Source organism: Physeter macrocephalus, chromosome 10 (genome assembly GCF_002837175.3).
Source record: "Physeter macrocephalus isolate SW-GA chromosome 10, ASM283717v5, whole genome shotgun sequence".
NCBI classification, from domain to species: Eukaryota; Metazoa; Chordata; class Mammalia; order Artiodactyla; family Physeteridae; genus Physeter; species Physeter macrocephalus.
In genome coordinates, this window is record NC_041223.1 from 52,942,126 (window position 1) to 52,954,143 (window position 12,018).

A 12,018-nucleotide genomic window follows, 5' to 3' on the forward strand; every position below is an offset into this window, starting at 1 on the left:
TGATTACACTTAATTTATAGAATAATTTAGGTAAAAATTATATTCTTAAAATATCCATCTGTCCAATGATAGATTAATCTTTTAATTTATTCATCTTATTTTTAAGGCATAAGTAAATTTCAAAAACTATTATTTTCTTCATGTGACTCCTTCCACTTCTTATTAAGTCTATATGAAGAACAGAGAAGGGTCTGAAATTTTATCCTCTGCAAGCAGACAGGTTAGCCTACCTCGGTGTTATGGATGCTGGCAGAAGAAAGGTGACTGCTAGATCAGAGGCACAGCAGGTGGTATAATTTTCATGTTCCCATCTGCTTCTCTTGTCCAAGTTCCATTGTAGATGCTTTACATGCAGTAGTCACAGCTGAGGAACTCTAAGCTTAGGGAACCCTAATGAGAACTCAGGTTAAGTTTCCTTGAGCTAACTGATGAAGAATGAGGGGACTAAGCCAGAGCAGGAGGAAAGAGCATTGTAGGCAAAGGCCCTGTGATGGGAGAAAGTGTGGCAATGATAAATATCTGGAAAAATGGCCACCATAGTGATTCCATTATCTTGTGGCTAATGGAGCTGAAGACAGCTAGCCTGTTTATTTTTCCTATTGTAAATGATCTGTTTGTTCTGCCTAAATGCTTATAGATTTTCCCCTTTGCTGTTGAGTGTATTTTTTTTAGGATTTTTTGTTGTTGTTGTTCATTCTTAAAGGAAGTTTCTTAAGACACAGAGAGGCTCTTTATGCTTGATGACAGCCTCTTAATATATCTTTGAGTATTTTACTTTGCTATTAGTTTTGACCTTTTCCTTGAATATTTGATAAATTGTGATTGTCTATCATCCATAATTTTGTTTTCCTTAAAAAATTTCCATCTGTTTTGTTTCCGTTGCAGTCCAAGATTGGGACCTTTCTTTAATTTCAGTATTGATCTTTGCTATTTTTACTTTTTGTTGTTGTTGTTCATGTCTTAGTTTTGGAAAGGGAGACTTTGGGTACCCTGCAGTTTTGCCACCATCTTTTCCAAAGTGTCTGGATCTGGTTTTTTTTGTTTGTTTTTTTACCCGCAATAAATGTGTATTTATTTATAAATTTCAAACATGTGCTACACTGCAAAATTATGTGTTATAAAACGTACACTTGGAACAACAGAAATTTTAAAAGATGAGATAAAGAGAAATATATAAAAAGGTTTTAATACTTTTCTCTCTAATGGATCATCTTGATCCCTTCCCCAGACACCTACAGCCCACTTTCAAGACACTACCCTAGAGATAAAGGCTGTCAAATGTGATGCCTATTTCCCCAGCCTTTTCTCAGTGCATGCACCAACGTATATATCTTATTTGTTAAAAATGATGAGGGCATACCAGTTCTTTGATTGGCTTTCTCCATATAACACCACATGTTGGACAGCCTTCCTCTCATTACATAAATCAAGCTCATGATTACAGCTCCACAGTAACCCATAATCAGAAACAGTTCATTTCTTTAATCAGACATTTATTAGACATTTAGAATCTCCTGATAGACATTTAGAATGCTCCTAATTGTTCATAAAGACAAAGAACACAACAAGGACCACCACTGTATGTTCACAGATTATTCATTTTTTTTTAACCAAACATGTGACTAGAGCTGCATGGTTAATAGTATGCTCACACCTAATAAGTTACTCGATTTGCCCAAGTGCCCTATGGAGTAGGCAGTATAGAGGATCATTCTCATTCTGTGGATGGGGAAATGGAGGTTCCAAGAGTCTACCTGATCTAACACAAAATAATAAGAGCCACTACGTCCTCCGTGTATCATGCTAAGAACTTGACATAGATTATCTGATTTGATCTTCACAAAAGTCCTAGAGGATAGGTATTACTACTATCCCCATTTTAGAAATGAGGGAACTGAGGCTCTGAGAAGTCAGCAACTTTCTAAAGGGCACACAGGGTAGTGGGTAGTGGAGTGAGGTCAGACTTTGAAGCCTGGGCATTTTCTGCCTGCCACTCACTCATTAGGGCTAGGATGGGGTAGGATTAGAGGCCAGCACACCTACAGCCCTCTTCAAAATAAAGAACCAGTTACAGCTGCAGTCTAGGATGGCCTTGACACTCTGCCCTAGACCCTCCCTTGGTCACATCCTCATGAGCAGGGAGAACATACACAGGGTTAGTAAAAAATATTTCAGGCAACAAATTCAAAACTGAACTGTATATCACAGGGAGCTCTGCTCAATATTATGTAACAACCTAAATGTGAAAAGATATTTGAAAAAGAATAGATACATGTATATGTATAACTGAATCACTTTGCTGTACACCTGAAACTATCACAACATTGTAAATCAAATACACCCCAATATAAAAACAAAAACCAGAAAACCTGAAACGAAGTTAACAGAAAAATCCCCTAGTTCTTGAAACTTGTTCTCTCTCTGTTGAGTTAATCTCTTTCCCACCACCAGTATCAAAGTTTCTGGCTTCTTCCTCCTGGTTGGGGCCAGCTTCCTCCCATAAGGGGCACCTGTCAGTGTCAGCCACATGCCTCTCACGCATTACTCACATGGTACATAGACGTGGGTGGCCCAGTTGCCCCGCTCGTGGGGAAAGGTGAGCACCCGGCCCCCGTGTTTTGCGCTACCATCCGCAGGCCACTCCTCGGTGCCCGGGAACATGTCCAGTACACTGTCGGGTACTGGCAACTTCTGGCTGGGAAGGGGGCTTTGGCCCAGACTGCAGCCTCCAGTCCCCGGCCGGCCCCGGGCCCCGGCCTCAGCCTCATCCTCGGAGCTGCTGCTGCTGTAGCCCACCCGGGGCGCCGCACTCATGGGGGACCCCCTCCACTACAGCACAGCCTGCCTGCCAGCGGTTGAACCACACCAGGAATTCCTCTGCGCAGGAAGTTGGATCTGTTATTGAAAGAATCATTTTGTAGATGCTTTCCTCCAACTCTCTAAAATTATTCCAAGAAGACATTTTGAGATTCCCCCATGGTTAAAATAGACTATTCAGTTTTTAACAGCTTTCTGTCCCATTACTTAAAAGTGGATTTATTTTTGTGTTAAAATGGTATGTATTTGTAACAAGGAACTGGGGAACAGCATCTTCCTGACTGATGGATGAAATACGTAATCATTCAGGTATGGTGAATTGAGGAGACTGTGGGAAGACTCCCTATCTCCAAGTATCTCCCCAACCACTAACCAGTACTTAGTATTCCACTAAAAATACTTCATTGTTGTTCCATTAGCATGAAGCCCGTTGATCAGATTTAGTTATCCATAAAGGTCCTTCATACTCCTGCGATGGATGTGCTTCTATAGAAGGGAGTGGAAAGTAGCACGAGTCCTGTTTTTTCCTCCCACCAGGGAGAGGGAAGTAGAACAAAAGAATCCAGTTTAAAAGATGACTACTTTTCCTAGGAAATTATTTCTGGCATATTAGAAATTTGGGGATACGTAAGTGTAATTTTGAGTGATACATATTCTTAGGATAATGTGCTCATTAGTTTGTTACCCTTCCTTTACTCTTCAAAACCTGTTCAACAAGAAGAGTTTTGTGAGGGAGTGTCTCAGTTAGCAGAGTATCCCATCTCACGAGGGAAGGAGTGCTGCTGATTGAACCTTCCAGAGGAATCGCATTTTCATGAGAGGAAAGAAATTCAGTGCCTTCTCTGATTGTGGATTTTCTCTTGTTGACTTTTGATCTTGATGTTATTAAATACATTGCTGACCTCCTCACTAGAGGAAAGTAGAAAGGTAGAGAAACTTGTCCTAGACTAGGAAAATTCCTGTTTCCAAAATCTGTAAAGATAAACTAATTATGAAGAAGCAGAAACTTGATCATGGTAGTTCAAAATGGGATTCAGATAAAGTTTCACATAGCAAAATTCTTACTGAATAATTTTTTTGTGGTTTTTCAATGTTTTTAAAAGCCTCTCTTTTGAAAATGAATATTTGGGTATTTGTTGGCACTGTGGAGCAAAGATACTAAGTCTAGAAATAGTCTAGATGTTTACATATTTGTTTACATATGGGTTTATCTGCATTGATCATAATTCCTTGACTCTAAGATGTCTTTAAATATATCACACGTCATTATTTCATATATACCACTAAGAAAGAAAAAATGCTCCCTATGGAATTCTGACATACTTACAGTGCTTTAGGGTGCATCCTGATTTCAAAAATGTTAATATGTGAAAAAATATGCATCATAGAATTGATGAGATATAGTATTTTTCGTAAACTGACAAAAACAGGGAAAATTGATATCCTTAACAACTTGTCCATCTATCTGAAATATTTAACAATACAGTCAATAGGTAAATTTATGCTTTAAAATTCTATTTACTAGGTATGATATTTCTAAGAAAAATCAAGACATTGATAGAATACCATTACTATTCAGGGAATTAACAAAGTAACCTTACATCTATAGATGATACGCCCCAGGTTTCCCCTGTCATGTTTTTTTAAATATTTATTTTACTTTATTTTTATTTTTAATATTTATTTATTTTTATTTTTGGCTGTGTCGGGTCTTAGTTGCGGCATGCAGATCTTTCGTTGCAGCGCGTGAAGACTTCTCTCTAGTTGTGGCGCGCAGGCTCAATAGTTGCGGCGCCTGGGCTTAGTTGCCCCGTGGCATGTGGGATCTTAATTCCCCGACCAGGGATCAAACCAGCGTCCCCTGCATTGGAAGGCAGATTCTTAACCACTGGGCCATCAGGGGAGTCTCTTCCCTGTCATGTTTTTAAGAATTCCCACTCTTTGATATTTTCATTCCTGAGTAAAGCAATCTGGTCCCTGCAGTGCTGCCCAGACCAGGGTGTAAGGATTGCTTCTATTGTCTTTTCCAACTCTTTCAGCAGCCTTTTGAAAAAGAGCCTCTCACTTCCACTATTAGGTATCACTAATGCTCAGAAATGAATTTTATCACCTAACATCACCCCTGAATTAAAGACTAAATTTCTGTCCCACTTGCCACATTCCTGAACATTCCAGGAAATGTGATCCTTGAGCTCATGATACAGCTGCGTTCTCTAGGTTGAGGTTGATCAATTACCTCTTGCTGCAAGATTTAGCCAACTTTACTTGAGAAGCTTATTATAAATATTTTTAATGCTAAGCATATTACAGTACGAGGGGGAAAGGATTTGTATGTGGTGAACAATTACCCATAGTCCCACTATCTTTGCCATTGGCAGCATTTTTGCACATTTCCTTCTAGTTTTTCACCACATAAATTTTTGCAGAGTGGAAATAACTTTTATGTGCAATTTGTGTGATGCTTTTTCACTCAACCTCATGTTATTAAAAGGAGTATTGTTAAAGGCTTGTAACTAGTTGACTGTTTTATTCCGTAGATATATTAACCATTCCCCTATTGCTTGTTATTGGGCTCTATCCATTTTATTTTTGCAGTTCTGAATCATGTCAAAATGAACATCTCTGTATGCAAATCTCTGTCCACATTTTGATAGGGGACATAATCAACATTAATCCAATTGATTTGTACTGTTAAATTTCTTTCATGGGAAAAAAAATGTCATAACAATCTGTCAACCAACCAAAGGGTAGGAGTGAATGTGAGAAAATGGTTGTGTTTATTTAATACTGTTATTATTTCAGCTCAGAGTTGAACTGGGAAACTGAGACACATAGGTAAAGTTGTCTCCTTGCTGGTGACACCATCAGTTGTGCTTGTTCCTGGGAAGCTGTTGTCCTCTTCACCTAGCCAGTATCTTCCCTACTTCACTACAGTCCCGTGGAAATTCACTATCCTTGAAATTATACCAGGAGCCCAACAGCACTTTAAAAGTTCCTACTGGTGCCTGGCTCTCTCATATTTGGTTTTCCCCTCTCTTAAGGGGTAGGTATGGCCAAAATCACCAAACCGGATCCATGTTTGCCTTGCAAACCAAACAAACACTTCTGTTTTTGTTTTGCTTTGTGTCTGGACTAATTCTTAGCACCTCTTCTGCCTGTGAGCGATTTGTCACTTCCTTCTGTAAGACTGGCACCAGCCGAAATGCAGTCTCAGAGGATCCCGGGGAGAAAGCGAGGCCGACCCCCACTTCACTCAACACCTATGAAGATGGCAGTTCATAACCTTTATTCTGCTTCAGCTGGTTCTTTACCAGCAGTGAAGATCCCAAAGAAAAGAGGGCGGAAACCCGGGTACAAGGTATGGCTCCATCATCTCCTTTCCCCAAAGTGGAACTGGGCTGGGGCATGGCGCTTGGGCAGAACTCCAGTGCAAAATGTGATGAGAGGTTGGAAACTGGGTAAAGACAGGGTGAGAAATAAGTTTCTCTCAATGAAGCATGTGACAGACGAGGCTTCATTGTTGCAACATGGCACACAATACATGCTGTCGCTGTCATGTGCATTTTTACAAGTGGAGAAAGCAAATTACACCAGATGGGGAAAGTTGTAAGGCGAGCAGATTTTAGGGTCATAGCTAAACACACATTATTAAGCCTCGCATCTCAATTAACGTTTCAGACACTGAGCTTTCCCCTGACTGTTCTTATGAGGGCGGCTCTGGAAGCCACTTTCCAGAACTCATTTGTCATTAATTTCAGTAGAAGCAGATGATGTCCCTGAGACATTTAAATTAATAATGAGAGCAAGCTAGTGTCAAAGGTCGTGAAGAGTTTTCCCTAATAGAGCCTCAATAAGGGGACTCATCATGAAAATTCAGGGTGTTAATTCATAGTTTCCTGCTTACAAAAGGCGCTGACGTCGAGATTGGCTACAAGGAGACATATCAGGCAAAATGAAAATCCTGTTACTCTTTCAAGAATTAATGATTTGGCGAGGCTGTGGGGTGGGGAATAAATTCTCTGATGTAACTGAAATCACATAAAACAACCCAAACCCGAGGGAGAGCTTCTCCTCTAAGATGTTTTTGAAGAGTCTGCTAGAGAAGAAAGATCATTGAGTTGTTTTCCATGAGCCTTTCGGGCATTAGAAAATGAGATTCAGAAGTTTTCCTTTGTCTATTTTTCTAGAAATAAAGAGCTTATGTTTCCATCTTGAGATCTGAATACACAAACCAAAATGCAAATTGGCAATTAACTCCCATATATTTAGGAAAATGTATGGAAATTATTTCAGGTCAGCAGAAAGACAAAGCTTCCGGAAGAATTGGTAATGAATTCAACCTCTATCCCTTTGGTTCTCCACAGTTCTTCCAACTGCTGGAAAATAGACACAATAGGTAGGGGGAAGGTGACTTAAAGTTATTTGGGGGTCACTGGTTTTAGTAAAAAAAGCTTTTACTCAGCCAGCTCTTGAAGCAAAGTCTTCTGTCACTGGTTATTTTTTTAACAAAGAGAGCTTCCTTTTTCTCATGGGCACACCGGTTTCAGAATTGTGTCTCTGAAGCTGGCCGAGGGCAGGTCTCTCGGCTCAGCTACCTGCACAGTTGCTGGGGTCTGGGAATTGCATCTGGAAGGCTGGAGCAGGGCAGCCCTTCTGTTTATAGAGCCAGAGAGTGAATCCAGGATCTAAAGAAACACACTGAAAAATTTTCTCTCCTATTTGGCCTTTCTCCTGCTCCCCTGGGAGCTGTGACCCAAGAAAGAAAATTACCGACAGACACAGCATTTCTGGGGCCAGGAAAAATGGAAATTCACTCTGTGGAATGAACCCAACTTTGCAATTTTCCTGTCTCCTGAAAAAGGCAGTTTTCAGTTCTTCTAACACTCAGAGACAGCTCAGGGCAGGAAGAAAGCTTTGGAGACGGTTAGCTGACATACGGGCCCTGCACATGGCAGGTGGATCTTATTCCCATGCCTCACAGGGTCTCTTTTCTAGGGACAACAGGCCACAGCTCTTCTTTCAGTCCACCTCCCATATATTTGAGGAAATTGTGGGAATTATTTCAGGCCAGCCGCTCCCAGATAGCTCCCCAAGCCATGGGCTTCGTGTTGGAGAAAAACGGCTCCAAACAGGGTGCCAGTCTGTATGAAGTCCCGACCTGCTCCTGGTGACAGGAGAAAAACGTCTAAAGTCTTCACAAAGCTAAAATGATTCCACCTAAAGGATCATCCTTTATTCTTTTTTTTAAAATTCTTTTTAAAATTTATTTATTTTTGGCTGTGTTGGGTCTTCGTTGCTGCGCATGGGCTTTCTCTAGTTGCGGCGAGCGGGGGCTACTCTTAGTTGCGGTGCGTGGGCTTCTCATTGTGGTGGCTTCTCTTGTTGTGGAGCACGGGCTCTAGGCACGTGGGCTTCAGTAGTTGTGGCACACGGGCTCAGTAGTTATGGGTCGTGGGCTCTAGAGAGCAGGCTCGGTAGTTGTGGCACACAGGCTTAGTTGCTCCGCGGCATGTGGGATCTTCCCGGACCAGGGCTCGAACCCGTGTCCCCTGCATTGGAAGGCAGATTCTTAACCACTGCGCCACCAGGAAAGCCCCAGGATCGTCCTTTATTCTGAAATATCTACTTCCTGCTATTTTGGTGTTAAAGTTTATTAAGTGTCATATATTGTGAGGGTTTGGTAATCTTTAAAAAAAAGTCCTTACTTGGCAAAATAAAGTTAACAACGTATTAAGTTTCTCCGGTTTTATTTTGACAATATCTTAGACCCTGAAGCCCCATTTTACCAGTAACGAAATGGTTTTAATTGTGGAGATGCCAGCAAGGAAAGTGTACAGTTTGATTCCATTTACCAAATGGCCACTCATTTGGCAATTTTAACTACCTGGGACACAGCTGGGGAGCCAGAGTTGTTAAAAAAAGTCCTGAGCAAGTGAAATAAGATATTACTTGGTCTACCCTTAAAGATCTTGTATTTTATTACTAAGAAAATGCTTCCAAACCCTTCCTCAGTGTCTGTTTACCTTTATTGTAGACGCATTTCTTACAAGCTTGATTATTGCAGTTTAATAGCCTTTGATTTGAAGGGGAAGATATTTTGGGGAGAAGATTGCACACACAGCTGGATACTGAAAGTATAATTATATGATATCATGTTAATAATTTAGAACAATAAAATATACAATAATATTATCAGTTATAAAATAATAACAATATAACTTTATGTCAGCACATTATTATATTTATATTAACAATATTATCATAATAAAATGATAAGTATTGAGCCAGGAGATTCTGAGGATGCCTGGTTGTACCAACCGTATCACAGGTTTGTGCTGGTTGACATTTGTCGCCTCTTGCCTGGTGCTGTCCCAAGCTGCTCTGTCAATCACCTCTGTGTCCCTGCACGTGTGGAAACTCTCTCTGGTCCAAGTATGGGTATAAGCCTCTCCCTTTAAGACCAAAGCACAGCTAACACAGGCTGTGATATTTAACCTCTTCTCTGAGTCTTGAGAATAACATGAGCAAATTATAGGCAGAAAAGGAAGGGTTTAACTGGCATTCATATGTGAGTGCTCCAGAGTTCATGGGTCATTCCTCCTCCCAGGGCCCATCTGGCCATGTCTCTTGGCCCCGGCCTGCAGTCACTTTGCTGGGGCATGCTTGCTGCTGTGAGTATCATTTTATGGCCTTGCTGCCCCCTTCTCACCCCAGTCAAAGGAAGGAAAAACCTCTTAACGTCATATTTTCTCCGAAGAGCCATACTCTGACTGCCATGAAAACAGTTTTCTTCATTATAAAACCGAACATTTACATCTCAGTTTGAAGAATCTGCTGTTGATTTAGGTCCTCAGTTCAGAGACTCCCCAAGGTCAACAGGTAGATTTTCCTTACATTTCATGACTAAGGAGACCATGGAAGTCTTTTTAAAAAGATAAAGAGAGAGGGTCTGCACCAGGGATAAACCCTAACTTCCATTCAGTAGACATAGCTGATTACAATGGCTCCAAATAGCGGGATTTTCAGCTTCTGTGTCTTTATGATTTAAGCAGGCAGAAAAAAGTGCCGGTGTTTTAAGATAGCCGTTTGTCCCCAGTACACAATAATAATAATTAATACTAATAGCAATAGTAGTCATAAGTAACACTTACTGAGCGCTTCTACATTTGAGTCTCTGGGCCTAAGCACTTTATATATATATATTTCTTATAGATCCTTGATAATTTCATAGTGAGAGGAGTCAGAAAAACTGCCGGAATTAGGCATGAATTAACCATGCCCCGCAGCCTGAGGCCACATACTGTCGGGCCAGCAGCCCTCTCCACCTCAGCTATCTCTTTGCATTATTGTTCAGAATAGTATTTGTGTTTCCTGATTCAAAAAAGAGTAGATTACTTTCTGTCTGCTCTGTTTAACTAGCTAAGAAAAGTGTAACATGCTCTAGAAAGAATATCATCCCTGAAATATTAAAAACAAATAGTTTATATGCTCTAAAATGTTAATAATTGTATCATTCAGCATACAAATTCAGCTGCTGTTTCAAAGGCCAAAGAACAGTGGCTTAAAGAAGATAGAATCTAATTTCTCTCTCATGTTACTGTCTGGGAAGGCCATGTGGGGCTGATTCGATGACTCCACCATGTCGAGGACCCAGGCTCCTTTTATATTGTTGCTCTGCTATCTTAAGACACAGTCTCTACCTCATGCTCTAAGGTGGCTCCTCCAGGTCCCACCATCCCACTACTTCGGCCAGCAGAATGTGGACAGAGGTGGTGGAGGGCACGTTGTTTCCCCTTTAAGGGTGAAACCTTCAGAGTTGTACACACCCTCACACTTGCAACTCACTGGCCAGAAGTGAGTCACTTGGCCACACTTAGCTCCACGGGAGGCGGGAAAATGTAGTGCTGAGTGACCACATGATAAGCTGAAATCCAGGGATTCCATTAATAAATGAAGAAAGGAGCATGGATATTTGGGAAGAGCCAGCAATTTCTGCTAAATATTTAAAGGACAGTCTTCCGTTAACTGGCAAATTCACTCTATAAAGAAAGTAATTTTCTAAAGCGCAAGAGTAAATGCAACATTTTGTTTTGTTCCTCCTTTGTTATTGTCATCCTTTTCCCCCCTGAAAAAGTATGTGTTTTGGGCACTGTGTAACAAGGATGTCAAGTTAACAAAAATCTCAATTAAGAGAATGTTCAAACTGAAGTAGAAAGGGTTTGTTTGTTTGTTTCAACATTTGTTTAAAGCCTCTTTCTAAAGTGTGTTTTCATTAGAACTGTTGAATTGGCTTCAGTGCTTCTTTGATTATCCAGATCTTGTATTGCCTTAAGAGTCATAGTTACGAACGCTAACGGCAGCCTAATAGTATAGAAGGGAAGAATTGACATCTAACCTTTCCTGTGCCTATTTTCAAGGTCCCCCTCTTGCTGATGGTGCATATGAAGAACCACCTGTGGCCCGTGAGGGAAATGACTACAAAGGCACTAGGCAGGGGCCATTCCCTTGGGCTGAACGGTGTGCAGCACCTAGGGAGGGGACAGTCTCTCCTGGGGTTTTCTGTGACCCTCCTGCCCTCAGCCCAGGGCTGGAGCAATGGTCAGGGGTGAGGCTAAGCAGTGGATCTGGGGCAGCGGTATCTGGTGAATGTCTCCTGACCAGCATTCTGAGTGAAACTCAGACATGAATGTTAGTTGGTATTTTCACTTATGTTAAGGAGTGAGAGAAATGTAAACAGTGAAGTTGTATGTTGGAATTTCACTCATTTGTCAAGGATGTGGTTGGCTTCTTTGCTGAATTGGATAATAGTTTGTGAAAACAAAAAATATCTGTTTTTTTCATTCTATTCGCTGTGTAATGGCTACAGACAAGACACACTTTTAAGTTTAATTTGCGTTTTTAATATTTTCTCCATCACTCTCTTAAGCCTATAAGTCAACAAAACAGTAAATCCAGCCCTATTTGTAGCATTTGCCAATTTCCAAGGTGTAAATATTCCCACCATGGCCAGTTTCAAGGCACCAATGTGACTTTCCTGAATGTGGAGTTGGTAAAAGATGTGCTGCAGTATCACTCTTGTACTCTATTTCCACACAGATGCAACAGTAAAATAATTAGAAAGTGATGAGTTTTGAGTATCTATTACTTTTGTTCTTAATATATTTTAAAAATTAATACTCTGTAAGTGTATGCACTTTAATT

At 40.7% G+C, this 12,018-nt stretch overlaps 2 protein-coding genes across 2 annotated transcripts in view; one reads left to right on the top strand and one right to left on the bottom strand.

The window, feature by feature from the left end:
• Positions 1-2,541: 2,541 nt before the first annotated feature.
• On the bottom strand, positions 2,542-2,814 carry LOC102976112 (U6 snRNA phosphodiesterase 1-like). Its single transcript, XM_055087526.1, has one exon. It carries the CDS (start codon positions 2,812-2,814, stop codon positions 2,542-2,544), a length of 273 nt encoding a protein of 90 aa, XP_054943501.1.
• A 3,197-nt stretch (positions 2,815-6,011) lies between these two features.
• SCML4 (Scm polycomb group protein like 4) overlaps positions 6,012-12,018 on the top strand; it is a 36,515-nt gene continuing 30,508 nt past the window's right edge. Inside the window, exon 1 of the mRNA XM_028494723.2 lies at positions 6,012-6,175. Within this exon, the coding sequence (XP_028350524.1) occupies positions 6,020-6,175 (156 nt within the window). The 5' untranslated portion in view covers positions 6,012-6,019. The remainder of the gene's footprint in view (positions 6,176-12,018) is intronic.